This window comes from Musa acuminata, chromosome BXJ3-4 (assembly GCF_036884655.1).
Source record: "Musa acuminata AAA Group cultivar baxijiao chromosome BXJ3-4, Cavendish_Baxijiao_AAA, whole genome shotgun sequence".
Taxonomy (NCBI): Eukaryota; Viridiplantae; Streptophyta; class Magnoliopsida; order Zingiberales; family Musaceae; genus Musa; species Musa acuminata.
In genome coordinates this window covers 11,430,289-11,446,782 of record NC_088352.1, presented here as the reverse complement: position 1 = coordinate 11,446,782, position 16,494 = coordinate 11,430,289, and the positions used below count along the sequence as shown (strand labels likewise).

Here is a 16,494-nt window from a genome sequence, read left to right as displayed (position 1 = left end):
GATTTCATTCACCAGCAAGGATAGCATGTGATCAGAAACAAAAAAAAATTGGCAATAGGGCATCCATGATGCTGCCGAATATGTTATTAACACAAAGGTTGTTCCATTAGATACTCATCATGATTGAATTGTTATTGAGATATATTGCAAGTTGCCTTGGCAAATGGAGCTAGAAATTATGGCGTGTCAGCATAAGACAAGTGATGAAGTTTTGTAAAGTCAGTGGATGGCCAAATTGGAAGTTTATAATAAAGCTGTTATGGCCACTGAACATGCAAAAGGACACCAATAATAGGCTAATGCCCTTAACTAAGCTGACTAATTATTAGACTAGGAAGATACAGTACAAGTTAATTTATCTAAATTGACAAAAAAACCCGTTTCGATCTAAGATCAAGAAGAGGATGAAGCAGAAAGTTTCACAAACAAATGCCACAGTAAGCAAGTCAAACATATCGGAAATGGATTCAGTGTCAGTCTCAATATTGATGACCTAATTTATGTCTAACCGTATGGTATGTCTCTTCGGGCAGGTGCTCATATAGTTTACCAATACATTCAACCTAACTACAATTGTCAATGAACAAAACAGAAGCAGTGAAGATATTACATGTCCTTTCTCCGTTGAATAATTTTCGAGTATGGACATTGTATATAACGCTGCATCGTAGGGCCAAAGGAAGAATTTAAGTAAAAAAAGTTCGATGTATCATCACTCTGTAGAATTAGTTTCAGGGGAATTTTCTTTTTGCTGCAATGCAACCTTTGCAGCTAGGTCTTCATGATCATAAGAAGGCATCTGGTAGCCTCTCGAACTGCATAGCACGTCAATCACCAATGTGCGATTATGAACAGAAGCAATGAGATTAGAAGACCCACAGATCTGCACTTGTCTGATCTGACTTTAACCGCCCACAATTTACTGATCTTGTTCCTCGACTTGGACACTTTAGATGAGCACATGACCAATGTATGATCTCTGGCAACATCAGCTATTCAGTTTCCAGCAATGATGCCTTCCCACCCGTCTTCAGGAGCATCATAGTAAAGATGAAAACAAAATAAGATAAAAGAGACAATGCTGCTCCACCCCCTTCAGATATTGTAATATCTTTGTCTTCCAGGATGTCAGATATTTCTACCATCCCATGATTGCAGCTTCAGTTAGCTTCAAAAACTCCACAAACATTATCCTGAACACCTTTCTAGCCCCCTCAAACAGGAAGGAACCTCCGGTATCGGAACTTGCTGGCTGACCAGGGCAAAAAAAGGAAAAGGAAGTACAAACCTCAGACCACCATCTAAAATGTTTTAAGTTACACACCCATTTCCTCTCATGCACTTGCTTTATGCTTGGGAGTAAGAAGAGGAAGGGTGTGTAGGGGAAGTGATGATACTTGAGCTATAACACAGGGCTAACTCACCCATCTGCTTCATGAGAGTACAATTGGCATGATCTCCTCAAGGAGCCATAATCAACTACTACCAGTCCACCTCCTTTTCCTAGCTGGTCGCTCTGGCTTTACCTCTGAATCAAGAGCAGCTTCATTATTGGATGACTGCACTTCATTTTCCAATTGTTTGCTCAATGTAGTCTCCTTTACAATTGGCATCGGAAGTTTGAAGCGCTCACTTCGCCTCTTAAGCTTAGCCATAGTGTCTAGGTGGTGGTCTGGCTCATCCACTGTCTTATCCACAATTTGGCCTCCATCAACATCCTTGCCATCTAATTCACCGGCATTATTAAATTCAGTTTTGGCTCCTTCATCTGCCTGCACCACAACAACATTATCGCCTTCAATTTTCTTAACCCCTGATGAAGCAGATAATGTGTGTGTGTTGCCAGTGGCATCATAATCCCTCTCTTTGTGGCTGGTCCAGCGTTCCAATTTTGATCGCCCCTTCCTGGAACCCTGGTTCTCTTCATCTGAGGCAGGATCAGCTTCCTCTTGTTTCCTTTGCTGGGGGGACTCCGGTTCTTCATAAATTTGGTGGGGATCCTTGGAGACATCGGTGGAAGAAATGTTGTTACTTTCTTGCTCATTTAAGATTCTAATATAGACCTGAGAAAAGTGAACAATTGGCAAGCAAGCGTACCATCAGTAAGGGACTTTCCTAGGGGAGGGAATCTACTTGGCCCAAATAATAACTTAATACGATGAATCTATTTAGTGTTTACAACATTGTTCGATTGGATGTGAATCATATGACTAGCAACCTATGATGGTATCTGAATTTCAAATCATATTTTCCAATAAAAAACACTAACACACACAAGGGAGGAACAAAGATATGTCATAAACTACAAGAAACCTGAAGTGTGACAAAATTGACTGTAATGCACTTCAAATCCATATGAAGTATGCAGCTGCAAATGCGGGTGCATGTGCGGGTCAATTCAAGTACCAATAAATATGCATAACTATTTACAAACGAAAAACAGATTTTACAAAAAAATAATAGATATGCCATGACCAAATAACTCCTGAAATGGAAAATGCAGGTCATTAACAGTAAGCAATGGTCATCAGATACAATGTCATCAGACCTTCAATATCGACAAGGTAATAGTAGCATCTTCATTTAAATCTGCTTGTTTGATGTGGAAAAAAAAAATCTAAAAATTTGCTGTTTCGTGATAATGACCAACTGGGAAAGATTTCAATTGTTCTTTATCTTCTATTGATACAGAGGCTTACTTCATCAGTAAAAGATATAATATATGGCTTCAATATTCTGAAGCATACCTTGTCAGTTTGAGCGGTGTGGTGGTCTTCATGCTTTCTCTTACCAAGCCCCTGGCTGTGCTGCTCATGAGCTTCTGAATCTTTGGATTTCCTTGTATTTTCCTTGTGTCTTTCCCTGTACATCTGCTTGCCATCAGCACTAGGAGGGCAGTCCTTGTACGTGTTCATCCTTTCATGCCTAGAGTTTCTTCTGTCAGCGTTTGAATGTTTTTCACGCACAGATAAATGTCTGCGTCCCTTATTTTGTACATCATCTTCCCTTCCATGATCCCTCTTTGAATGATCATTATGTTGCCTTCTTTCTTTCTCTTGATGAACCCTACTATCATGGACTATAGTCTTTGATTCATCCCTATTCCTAGCACTACCACCCGATGCTTTATCTTCCATAGCCCGCCCACTCCTTACAGACCCCCACCCTTCTTCTCTTTCCCGGTGCATCGGTGCACTTTCATGAGGTTTAAGTCGCTGCCTATCCTCTCTCTCCCTATAGCGCCAGTTATCATCTTTATGATTGGAAGATAAGTGATCATCGGCCTTATCTCTCATTCTAGTGTCAACCTCTCTCCTCCTATGATCTATGCCATCATCCCTTGCTCTTTTCTTTCTCCCAGAATTTTCTTCATCCCGATAACCATGCAGAGTACTTAATTTGTCAGCTTTGCCTCTTAGATATTCTTCATCCCTTTTCTTTTTAATGAGAGGTTCGTCTGTGCTTTCATGACGACTCACAAGATCATCTCTTGACCTCTGCCATAAGATGTCATCTCTATTATGCCCTCTCCATTCTCTATCTTCTACACGCTTTTTTGAATGATCTTCTTCTTTCTGGTTTCTGTCAGTCACCCTTAACTTGCTCCTGTGCTTTGACACCATTTCATCACTATTCTCCCACCTCCTGTCTTCATCTTTGACTCTTCTACTGTGTACATTGTCCTCTCTTCTTTGCCAAGAACTGATAGAAGATTCTGATTCCTTTTTCCTCTCATAGCTTCTACTTCGAAGAGGGTGCTTATAAGAATCAGATGTATCATCCTTTCCTTTGGAAACAATGTAATCTTTCTTCATCACTTGTCTAGCATCCAGACCATAGTCATCTTTTGGTCGCAAATAACATTCTTCTTTGTGGGGTCTTTTTAAGCGACCCACCTGAATTGAATGTTCTTCTTGTATGACTTTATCACCATTTTCAGTCTGCTTTGGATAATCCTTACTGCTCCCAGATTTCTGTCTACTGTTATCACTATTTGAGGTTTGCAACTCATCCTCATGACCACTATCATGCCCTGCAGGTTGCTCAACCAGTGATGAAAGCTTTTGCTTCTTGCCAGTTTGAACTAATATATCATTGTCGCTGGTCTCATTAGGAATATGTACGTCTGACACCATGTCCTCCCCTTCATTTTCAATGTTAACTGGTGTAAGCTTTTCATCATGCCCACAGCATTGTTCATCAACACTCAGCTCTTTTACAGTATCATCAGCAACAGAAGATGATTTTCCAGAACTCCGATCAACTCCAGCGCTATCATCCTGTGTCTCCTCCTCATCACCAAGCCTGTTTGAGTGGACACTTGGACTAGGGATGCCATCAGTAGATTGTTCACGAGCATTGGAGGAGCTTCTATGTGAAGATCCCTGGGGCAACCTGAGGTATCAATTCAGCAATCCCACATTAGTATGGATCCAGAAACACAGTATCTTAAGCAAATCAACGCATACACATCAGATAAATCTAGAAAAAACACATTCAAAAATACAAAAAACTATTTGTAACATCAAATTACAATTTTTTTCAAGTCCAGTGTCCTAAATAATTTGAGAATAGGATGAAAAAGCATATGACTTGTTTTTTACCAACTCACTGTTCAATGATCCACTAAGCCTGACGATTGGTCAAAAGGCATGACTCTAAGAATTTGCCAGTATTCCTAGACATAGCTCCTTTGCTTCCAATTAGTTTCTTTCTCCATTTACCTGATGTGGCTTTATAAACTTACTGCTAATGACATGCACATATGCATAAGAATGATAATCTGATATGACAAGTGACTTCTAATACTCATGCAACTATGTGCAAGAAAATGTAATCCACACATGTATTGCTGCAATTACAGACAGGAGAAAGCAGAACCCACACAAGGTTTACCATCAATCGGCAAGGAATTGAAATACATGTGCTACTGAGTTTGAACTAACTATCATCACTTTTTCTATCTAGAACAACTAAATTAGTCAGTTCGACATATCCGTTGGTTGAATCCATAATATATGTGAGTCATATCAACTTCCTTGCATCTCTCATGGTATACCCTCTTCCTGCTGAGCCCCCCATCTCCTTCAACCAAATTGACAAGATAGGACTTGTGCCAACAATTCATCATGATATCAAAGACCCATCAATGGGTCAATCTCATAGGATTTCAGAGAGACACCTCAATTTCTTCTTAAAGCAAATATCATTCACCAACTTCTCGGAATCTCAGATTCTCTGAATGAATAGAGCTTTGAGGAAGATCCAAATGTGTGTTTCTATAATTGAATAATTCTATCTAATTTATTCAGTTTAAATTGTTATTACATACTACAATAGAAAAAGAAATATGTTTCTTCTCCATTAATCAAAAGCCTTTATATTCTTATTTGGACCTGACAAAGGTAACTGGACAATGTTGCTCAAAGTTGTGGTCCATGTCATCAAACATCAAGATTTCCTGCTTGTGTTTCCAGAGTGGTAGATGCAGTAGAGTAGTCAAATGCTGAATGCACATGCTGCAAACTATGCAATAGATGGCAAAGGCATCTCTCAGGCTTCGACTATTTTCATAAGCAAAGAAAATGAATTTAAGGAATGGAGTTCACATCAAATGCGCATAACTGCTGGTCCTCTTCCTTGGCTACCAAAACCAATTATGTCAAACCCTTCTGATGAGGATAGTAATTATGATAAGACTCGACTGACATCAGATGACGCCTCACGCAACAGCACCTGGTCAATGCAGACCAGAACGCCGACCGAGGCGCATTAACATCCTGCCAAAGCTCAATTCTTCACGCCACGCCAACACAAAGTCAGACGCTACTAGCCTGCCCCCTGCAAGCGGGCAGCTCAGGAAGCAGTAAGCTTTCCTATAAATACCCTCTCGTTCATAAGAAAGAGAGGAGGAGGGACAGACACATAAAAACACTTCTTAATCTGAAACCCCCTCCACATCTGCTAACATGATCGTCGGAGGGGTCGGGCCGAGCACCCCGGCCCGACCTTTGTGCAGGTGCGAAGCCGAAGGTCCCCTCCGGACGCGCAGGCGAGGAGTTCCTACTAGGAGGAGACGGCTACATCGTCCCGATCGGACACCGCACCCGATCGCCTCAACGGGCTCGAGGAACGCCCCAGGGAGATCCCCGTCGTCCGGACCCGAACCGAGCCGCGTCGGCCCCGAGGCCACGGCTCAAAGTTGTTTCCCACAACAGATTGACGCTAGAAGGAGGGCCCGGAATGTCGGGTGACCACCTGAGCAGCTCAGATAAGCCCACGGCTGAGAGGTCACACCCGACCGAAGCCTCGGGGGAACCTCCCCCGCACGGAGACCATCGTGACGAACACCCCGCCACGACCTCCGAACGATATTAGCGAATATTCAACGACCCGGGCTTGCCGCCGCCCGACGGCGCCCCAGCCGACTCAACGCCCGTGTCGTCCGAGGCCTTTCATGACCTCGCTCTTCAAGTCCGAGCCCTGATGGAAATGGTGCAAACCATTATCCCGCTCATTTCTCATCCGGCGCACCCGCCTGCGATCGAACCACTGCGACAACGCAAGGCGCCCGTTCGGGCCCACATGACGCTTCCGGAGCCCCCCACTTAGCCTCGGGTCCGACCAGCCCCACTCGGGGATCCAGTGATGGCAAACCCGAGCGGCCGCCCGGAACCCGAGGCACTCTCTTCGGACTCCCTGCGGGCCCAGTTGCGCTTTGTCAGCAAGCGACTCGACGAGGTGCAGAAAGAGGTTCGCATGTCCAAGGGGGAGCTCGGGGAGGACGCACACCAAGGGTCTCCCTTCACGCCCGAGATACAGGATCTGACAGTCCCCCCGGACTTCCAGCTCCCCTCTCTGGACGCTTACGATGGCTCCGCCGATCCGACGGACCACGTAGCCACTTTTCGCGCCCAAATGGCGCTATACGGAACCTCTGATGCCCTGATGTGCATAGCATTTCCTACCACTCTGAGAGGGCCGACCCACGCGTGGTATGGCGACTTAAAGACCGGAACGATTACTTCATTCGACCAGCTCGCCAATGACTTCGAGCTCCACTTCGTAGTCTATGCACGGCCAAGGCCCTCCGCGGCACTGCTCCTCGGACTCAAACAAAGGGAGGACAAGCCCCTCTCACATTTTGTGGATCGCTTTGCAACACAAATCCGGGGGTTATCGGACGCTCATCCCTCTATATTAGTGCAGGCGTTTATGATGGGCCTGCGACCTTCCAGATTCCTCTGGTCCCTCATGGAGCGACCACCCACCACGGTGCCAAATATGCTCCAGCGGGCTAGTCAGTACATCACGGCGGAGGCCTGGGTGGCCGTGAGGAGAATGGACGACTTTTGGTAGTGGGCTCCATAGAAGGGGTCAAGCACCCGCGACGGCTATCCGATGTAGTCCTCGTGAAAAGAAATTTAGGCCCTGCCTCAGTCTCTTCCGAGCGAAGGTTCAGTATCTACCTGACTACCTCCCGGCTCGCGGTTAGCCCCGGCCTAAATCCTTCTGAATCTACACGGCTCGACCGAAGTCCGCCGAGTCCACCTCAGCATGGCCTGCCCGCCTGAGCCGTGTCCCTCGGCCGTAGACTACCCGAGTTCTGCCTCAGGACGGCCTGCCCCCCTGAGCCGTGTCCTTCGGCCTTTATCATATCCCTCGGCCATAGACTGTCGAGCCCCCCTCAGGGCGGCCTGTTGCCCGAGACCACGCCTGCACGGTCTGCCCGCCTGCGTCGTGCTACTCGGCCGCATGAGGCCAAAGAGACCACGCCTGCGCAGTCTGCCCGCCTGCGTCGTGTTACTCGGCCGCATGATGCCTGAGACCACACCTGCGTGGCCAGCCCGCCTACGTCGTGCTCCTCGGCTCCATGCTCCCCAAGACACACCTGTGCGGCCAACCCGCCTGCGTCGTGCTCCTCGGCTCCATGCTCCCCGAGACACACCTGCGCGACTAGCTCGCCTGCGTCGTGCTCCTCGGCTCCATGCTCCCCGAGACACACCTGCGCGACTAGCTCGCCTGCGTCGTGCTCCTCGGCTCCATGCTCCCCGAGACACACCTGCGCGGCCAGCCCGCCTGCATCATGCTCCTCGGCTGCTCGGCCGCATGATGCCCAAGACTACACCTGCGCGGCCAGCCCGCCTGCATCGTGCTCCTCGGTTCCATGCTCCCCGAGACACACCTGCGCGGCCAGCCCGCTTGCGTCGTGCTCCTCGACTCTATGCCCCGAGACACACCTGCGCGGCCAGCCCGCCTGCGTCGTGCTCCTCGGCTCCATGCTCCCCGAGACACACCTGCACGGTCAGCCCGCCTACGTCGTGCTCCTCGGCTCCTTGGCTCCATGCCCCGAGACACACCTGCGTGGCGAGCCCGCCTGCGTCGTGCTCCTCGGCTCCTCAGCCCCATGACCCGAGACACGCCTGCGCGTTCAGCCCGCTTGCGTTGTGCTCCTCGGCTCCTCGGCTCTATGCTCTCCGAGACACACCTACGCGGCCAGCCCACCTGCCTCGTACTCCTCGGCTCCATGATCCCCGAGACAACGTCTGCGCGGCCAGCCCACCTGAAAGCTGAACCCATGCCTCGGACTCCCGTTACAACGACCGACGCATAGCTTCTTTCCAGGGGGGGGGAATATGATGAGGATAGTAATTATGATAAGACTCGGCTGACGTCAGATGACGCCTCACGCAACAGCACCTGGTCAATGCAGACCGGAACGCCGACCGAGGCGCATTAACATCCTGCCAAAGCTCAATTCTTCACGCCACGCCAACACAAAGTCAGACGCTACCAGCCTGCCCCCTACAAGCGGGCAGCTCAGGAAGCAGTAAGCTTCCCTATAAATACCCTCTCGTTCATAAGAAAGAGAGGAGGGACAGATACATAAAAACACTTCTTTATCTGAAACCCCCTCCACATCTGCTAACTTGATCGTCGGAGGGGTCGGGCCGAGCACCCCAGCCCGACCTTTGTGCAGGTGCGAAGCCGAAGGTCCCCTCCGGACGCGTAGGCGAGGAGTTCCTGCCCAAAGGAGACGGCTACACTGTCCCGATCAGACACCGCACCCGACCGCCTCAGCGGGCTCGAGGAACGCCCCAGGGAGATCCCCGTCGTCCGGACCCGAACCGAGCCGCGTCGGCCCCGAGGCCACGGCTCAAAGTTGTTTCCCACAACACCTTCTTATGACAACCCAAGTATATTGGAAACAGTAATTCTAACTGACAAGGAAAACAACCCCTTAGGGTCCGGCCCTGAGCATGCCGAATTTTATCATGCCAAACCAAAACTATTGCAAAAACACAATATACGTATATGAACTGCAGAGGAAAATTCGACATGCATTTCTCTTTTCTTTCCTGAGGGCAAGCGTCGTGTCATGGTAACTTTGCTGTACTGTTTTGTTTTTCTTTTTCTCCCTGCTGTTTTTCTGGATATTGCTAATTAGCGATAAAAAATGTCATGTAGTTGAAGCTTACAAAACAAATTGAAAGGAACATAAATTCTTTTGAAGTACAATTTACCTGCTGCTTTGGTGTATCCCCAGTGCTTTAGCAGGAGATACATGGCTCCTTGTTCTTGAATCTTGATGGTATTCAGCTGAAGATTCTGAAGGAAAAAGCAACACTTCATCTTTTTCCTTAGCAGAAAGGGCTCTTCTAGTCATTTCCTTATTCCTATTGCCGGAAGCATGTGAAAAGTGCCTCATATTTCCTGAGACAGTATTTCTATCGTCATTTTCAACTTCATGAAAACATTTATCATCATCTCTTTCAACACTCTTGTGTTTCTCTGGGGCACAGTTGCACATTTTTGGATCATCAAATGAATCCTGCAACACAATCTGTTCGACAAGAATTTTATTTGTTGATATCATTAATAAGTATTACATAAGACACATCACATATAAGACAAGTGTATTAGATATACACAAACATGTGGAAGTAGATATCGTTACTTTGGTAACCATCACAAGTCGTACATATAATAAATGAGAATATGGTAGTTGATATACACATGAACATCTGGAAGTAGATATCACAAAGTTACCTCAATAACTGCATCTGCATCACGGATGCGAGGAGGCCTGGTATCTATAGAGGGTAGGCGCTCACCATAACCACCTTCAACCTGTATTGCTCTCCCAGTTGGCTAACAAGCAAAAAAAAAAAAGATGAAACCTTAAAGTTCCATCCAGTAAACCGTTCTATAAAAAACCAATTGAAGACCATAAAAAACATCAGCCCCATGCTATATAGTAGTTCAGAGAATCAATAGATCATACCAATGGTGCCCGCATAACTGATGATCCTCTTCCTTGGTTACTAAAATCTACTTCCCCATCATCTGCTTTTTTATGCCCATTATTAGCAGAAATATTGTGATGGCCTGCTGCAGTAGCCAATTCGGGAGGTAAATCTGGATCATACTCCTGAAAGCAGAGTTATAAGTTATTGACAACTAAAGCTAAAACATGATTCCAGCAGATATAAATACGTAACCTGCTCTGATCGGCCACTCTCATAGACATGAATCTTGCTTTGCATGGTTGACTCTAAACGAAGTTGGTCCTGAGAATTCAAAACTTCAATCACAAATTAAGAACAACACATCAATGCCTTAAATAATTCACAATGAACAACAAGACTTTCACTTGCCAGCTGCTTGCAATAATCCTTCCACTTGTCTTCATCAAAACCAAAATTAAAAAAATCTGATATATCAACTCCGGGATGTCTCCACCGTTTTTCCTCAAAACTCTCAATGTCAACATCAAAAACTGACCTGAGGATTGAAAATTGATTTGGATAGATAGGATGGTTAAGTGAAAAAGTCTTTCAATTTTTTGGCCTCTCATCTACAGGCAAATCAGTTCATTCAGAATTGTAAGGATTAGGTATGTTCACATGCACAACTTTGATTTGACAAGATTGATCCACAAAAAAAGAATAAAAAATCAGCAGGAGCATGCTATCCTGCTTAATTAGCATAATTAGTTGAAACTTGAAAAGCAAGATGATTTGAACTATAAATGTACAACTAATAAGTTACTGCTTTATATGGCGAGCACATATCACATGTCAAACACAAATGGAATCCATGACTTTAAAACATAAACTAGAATGACCAAGAAGCAAGTTCTGCAACATCCCCTGATAGCTCATCAAGTCCTCAATCTCGAACTAAGTTTTGCTGATGGCGCAAAATCCTAATCATGGTTATCACCCAACAAACTTTCCCTGTGGACCAAGAAATTACATAGTCCATATATTTTCAACCAGAAGTGTGTTTCTTCCCATGCATTTTCATCCTTCTTCTTCCATCTCTAATTATTTCTTCAGCGCACTTGTTCTCAATTTACCACTTCACACATAACATGATAGGATCTATGATGTATTTCATCACCAGCAAATCCCCTTGAACATCTGAAGAAAGTGAAAATTTTACGAAATGCCAATTTTAACGATTTGTTTTTTGTTCAGTGATTCTAATGATCGGTGGTTGGTGCCAAGATGAGCACTAATTGAACTCATGCATCAAATTAGAAATATAATTGATGAGGATAGGTTGTCCTACATTGAAGGCAGACATCCAGTCGGTGTTAGATGTAATTTAATTGTAAACAGATATATGCATACCTGCAGTAGTATTTCTAAATAAAAATCAAAATGATTCTCTTGCAATTTCAGTTATAAGTTAACAGAATCCTGCCGGTGAGATGAACTTAAAGTTGTCTACTTCCTCTAAGTCTCTTGCAACTTTAGTCACAAGCTAACAAAAAAGAAAAGATTCCCCTGCCTGAAATTTAAAGTTTTCTACTTCCTCAACTTCTAGTAAAAGTCTATTTTCTCACATAATCTCACAAGTTCAAACAGACAATGGACAATCGCATGGAGACCATCCATTAAAAGGCATATATATGAAAAGGTATTACAGACTTGTTCACAATATGTTGCTAGCCTATCTAGATTCCAGAAAAGTTAGGTTTTACCAAGGATCAACATACAACAAGTTGCATTACTCATCTGGTTACACAGCAAAGATAACGACAAAGTGGTTCAAAGTTTTGAAACTAAGATCCTAGAAGAAACAAAAATGAGTGTGCAAATTACAAGCTTACTTGTGAGCAGGAAGGGTAAAATCCAGTCCACTGCCAAAAGCACGGGATGAACTATTGGTCCAAGCAGGGAAACCAAAGCCAGTATAGCCTTTGGGCCCATTTGGAATCCCCCTGCCACCAGCAGGTCTCCAATCACCTCTTCCTCCACCAGAAACGGGACCTGAGATAAGAGGAGGACGAGCAGCGCCCGGAGGACAAGCTGTCCCAGCAGCAGGGCCCCCAGGTAGAGGTGCTGCACCAGGTCTTATATACTGCATAAGAAACAAACCAAAATTAGCCAATGAGTTGTGATGCCATAAAGACAACCTACCAATTAAAGATATGACAACAGACAATGACATTGGCATCAAAGTATGGAGTAATTGGACAATAACTGAGTGAAAATACACAACACTAAAAGTGGTTTCCATGACAACAAAAGTGAAAACACACATGATCATGATATTTCTGCAGCAACTATCTGACTCGCTATAAATTTATCCATCTAAAATAACTGGCAGGCATGTCATCCATGATCATTCGATCCTATCAAGTTCAAAGTGTCAGCCAGTGTCAGTAGAAAAAAATTTGCATTATTCCAAATCATGTTTACAAAGCACAAAGACAAAATATATGGCTCATGATACCAACTCAGGATATGAGAATTGATAGAATTTTCACATCGGTCAACTGAACTACAATGGGAAACCTTCCAATATTCATTGTTTTCTAGATATCAATCCAGAAACAACCTGAACCATATATTAATACATCAAAGCATGTTATGCTAGATGATGCTGGATCATAGAGTAATAATGGTACAGTTACAATGGCCCAAATTTCTTAACAACAATATATATTGACTCCTGATACACAAATTCTCTTTGTTCAGCAGGGAAAAACCTGAATGAACAAATTACAAGAGTTAAGGAATATATCATTCATTTCTCAAAAGAAAGCTCAGGAGTTGCTACATTAGTTAGAAAATTTTACAAGACATTAGGCTTAAATATATAGCCTTAGTTATCATATCTGATAGCAAAAATAAAGGTTATTTCTCAAGTATTCTCTAATTTATAATCCAACTGATAGTAATTGCTATACATTTTCAGATATTTTACTTCAATTTGATAAAATAACTCCAGTAGGAGGGACATATCCTATTGTTGCCAAATAAGATAGCCCGTTATATCCAACCAAGAAAAATCTGGGCAAATGCAAGATGAATAACAAAATAAGAAGGTGTTAACAATAACTGAGGTGCCCTGAACTTGCACTGTACGTTGCTCCTTCTTTGGCAACCTATTGGTAATGTTTACCCTCTCATTCCATGAATGACCAATAAGAAGCATGCAGCACAAAAGACATCGCATTTATAATTGTGAAAATGACTTTAGTTTTACACCCACGATCATTTATTAACAAATAAGAAACTAATAAACAATTTAAGAATACGTAACAATGCCAAAGCTAAAATACACAAACCTACAGTTTCCACCTCACAGCAAGGATGAATGATAAGAATTAACCTTGTACATTGAATGATGCTGTGGATGAGACCTATGAGTGTTGTACCCAATCCTCGCCTCCAATGCACTTCCGGTAGCACTAGCAATTTTCGCCACATCCACCATCTCCTTTCTCTCCTCATCGCCAGTAGACTGCATAGCCTCCTCCCCACAGTTTTGCTCATCCGTAGCCGGGAGGTGGCGATGCTGATCCTCATCAGTGACAATGACCAAATCTTCTTCCCTGTCATCATCATCATCATCATCATCAATCCCAATTCTATCATTCCTGTCCACACCAAGCGGTCCATGATCGCTATCATTCAGCACGATCTGGATATCATCTTCGCTATCGCTGTCCCAATCCTCACTTTGTGATGGCTTCCTCTCTTCAATGTTCATGCCGACCAGAGGCCCGGAAGGGGCTGATTCAGCTGAGAGGCCGGGAATGACCGGAGCTTCGTCCGGATCGCCTAAATTTTCAACCACTCCACCTCCAAACAATGGATAGCCGTCCCCATTTGGGGCTCGAAGCCTCTCAGGGTCACCAATTTTACCATCCCCATTAGGAATCTCCGAAACCCTAGCTTCTTCTTCGTCATCCTCCAAAACCCTAGGCTCGCACTTATCGGGCACGTATGGTGCAACGACCTCTGTCGGCCTGGAGACCGCGCCATCGTTTTCGTCGTCCCAATTTTCCGGTGCCTCCACCACGGGAGGCGCGTGACCAAGCATCCAATCGCTCTGGCCGTAGTCTTCGGCGGCGGTGGCGGCGGCCGCGGCGGGAGGAGCTAGGGCCTGATGAGGGACCGATGGAAGTTCGGCGGCGGGGGAAGAGCGAGAGGCGCCGAACAATATCTCGTCCCCGTCGCCGCCTTCGATATCGTCGTCGGCAGCAGGAACGACGGGATCAGGGCGAGGCCCGAGGGAGGGGGCAGGAGGGGAGGCGGCGATGGGGCGGAATACGTCGGTGTAGAGCTCCCCGAACTCGTCGTCGTCCTCCATGTCCGAAGGTTCTTCTTGGGCGACGGACTCCGTCGAGGGAGCAGCGTTTAGAAGAGGTGGTTCGGTCCCGAGCGACGTTCCGGACCCACTTCAAAGAACCCGGAAAAGATACCCAGCTCAGTTCCTGATACAAAGCACTTTGGCCACCCGACAGTAACATACCCTGGGTCACCTGCCCTGTGATTGGACAATATAGAGCAGTACGTGGGCTCCACGTTAAACGGACAGGCAGTTGCTCTTGGCACCTCCATGGAATAAATCCATCTTTCTTTATTATAAAAAATACGACTCCCCACGAATATTCACCCAAATATGATAAAATATAGTGGCAAAAAATTGATTTATTTTCTGGCTTGGCGAATTTAAATTCAAACAAGTTAGTTTCATAGGATAGATAAGGAATCTACGCCTCCAAATATATTCCCAATTTTGTTTCTCATATTTAAACTCACAATCCGACTAATTTTCTTCATATCTGATTGTTATTATTTTTGTTGGCAAAACCTATGAATTCATCGACATAATTACTTGAAAAGAAATAAAAACTTGGTTCAATTTTGTCTCATGTCATGCTTCCATTTTCTTTTTCTTTTTTTCTTTATCGGATTCAAAGATAAAAGGCAAGAAGCGTTCGTCCACAAAGAAGCCTCATAAGATATCGACGGTTTATGTGATTGCAGTTAGTTTTATAGTTAGTTCAAGTTAAAGATATATAAATAATTCTTTAAAGAGGATTATTTGTTTTTTCATCCAAGATCGAATGATAGTTAGTGATAGTGTCTGAATCAGATCAATTCGATAATATCAGAATCGTTGTTTACTGTGAAACAAATTAACCATGATATATTAAGTTCTTTAATTTTGTGCTCCTTGGCACGGTCAGTAAAATCTTTATCAGATCATCGAAATATCCTACGATCAAAACTTCTCTTTACCACTTACCCTTTATTAGATTATCACACGGTTCTTTGATAAAAACTCGATTTCACCGTTTATTTTTTTTAATAAAAAATTACTTTTAATGATTTTTGCTAATATTTTATTTCCTGATATTTTCAAAAGATAGATTTGGTGTATCACATCAACTTGTCCTCTAATTGAAATATATAAATTGTGATAGCTTTTATCTTTGTTTTCTCTCGATGTTAGTTAATCGTCAGAAAATAGACGAGTGCGAAACTTGGCACAAACTGCCGAATATATAAAGGACGTTTTTCCTCATCGGCTTCAAATAATTACATTTCATGATGACGTTTTGGGTCCACTTGTTAAAGATGATCTCACTCTGCGTGTAATAATAAATTATGCAATATATTACACATACAAAACTATTCAACATCGTCTCTGCCCTATGCTTTTTCTTTGATATCTTAGACACAACACTAACTAACTACGTTCGCTCAATCGAGTTTGCCCAATCTGATCACTTACAGGTTACAAATATTCGTTTTTGATTTTTTTTTATGTATTTTTAAATCTATCAAGAATTGAATATTTGTTTGTCTTACAAAGCAGATTGGACTATAACACATGTGAAATTAATAATGTTTTGATCAACATCGACTCCCAATGTTTGGGAGAAGGAATCAGTGCTTTCGAAAGATTAAGAAAATTCAATCGATGAAACCCATATTAAAAATATGTTTAACTTAATATATATATATAAGAATAATAAACAAATAAATTAATTTATAATAGGAATGAAAAGCATAAAGAAAAATACAAATCGAATTTTTAATGATTCGATTATTACGACCTACGTCCACTCTCGATTCCTCTTCCGTCAAGGTCATCGACTTTTAATAACGATCTTCTTTCAACGGACAAGATCAACTACCCTTATTACAACTATTTCTCATTTTCATAGGCTCAAGAGAGAAT

General features: G+C 43.8%; 1 protein-coding gene across 1 annotated transcript; it reads right to left on the bottom strand.

Annotated features, from left to right (window-relative positions):
* Nucleotides 1-442: 442 nt before the first annotated feature.
* On the bottom strand, nt 443-14,696 carry LOC135636685 (FIP1[V]-like protein). Its single transcript, XM_065148582.1, has 9 exons — nt 13,630-14,696; nt 12,122-12,372; nt 10,659-10,785; nt 10,503-10,571; nt 10,286-10,432; nt 10,051-10,152; nt 9,525-9,844; nt 2,748-4,395; nt 443-2,063 (listed from the first exon to the last, which is right to left on the bottom strand). The coding sequence occupies exons 1-9, from the start codon at nt 14,611-14,613 to the stop codon at nt 1,476-1,478; spliced, it is 4,236 nt and encodes a 1,411-aa protein (XP_065004654.1). The 5' UTR covers nt 14,614-14,696; the 3' UTR covers nt 443-1,475.
* Nucleotides 14,697-16,494: the final 1,798 nt, after the last annotated feature.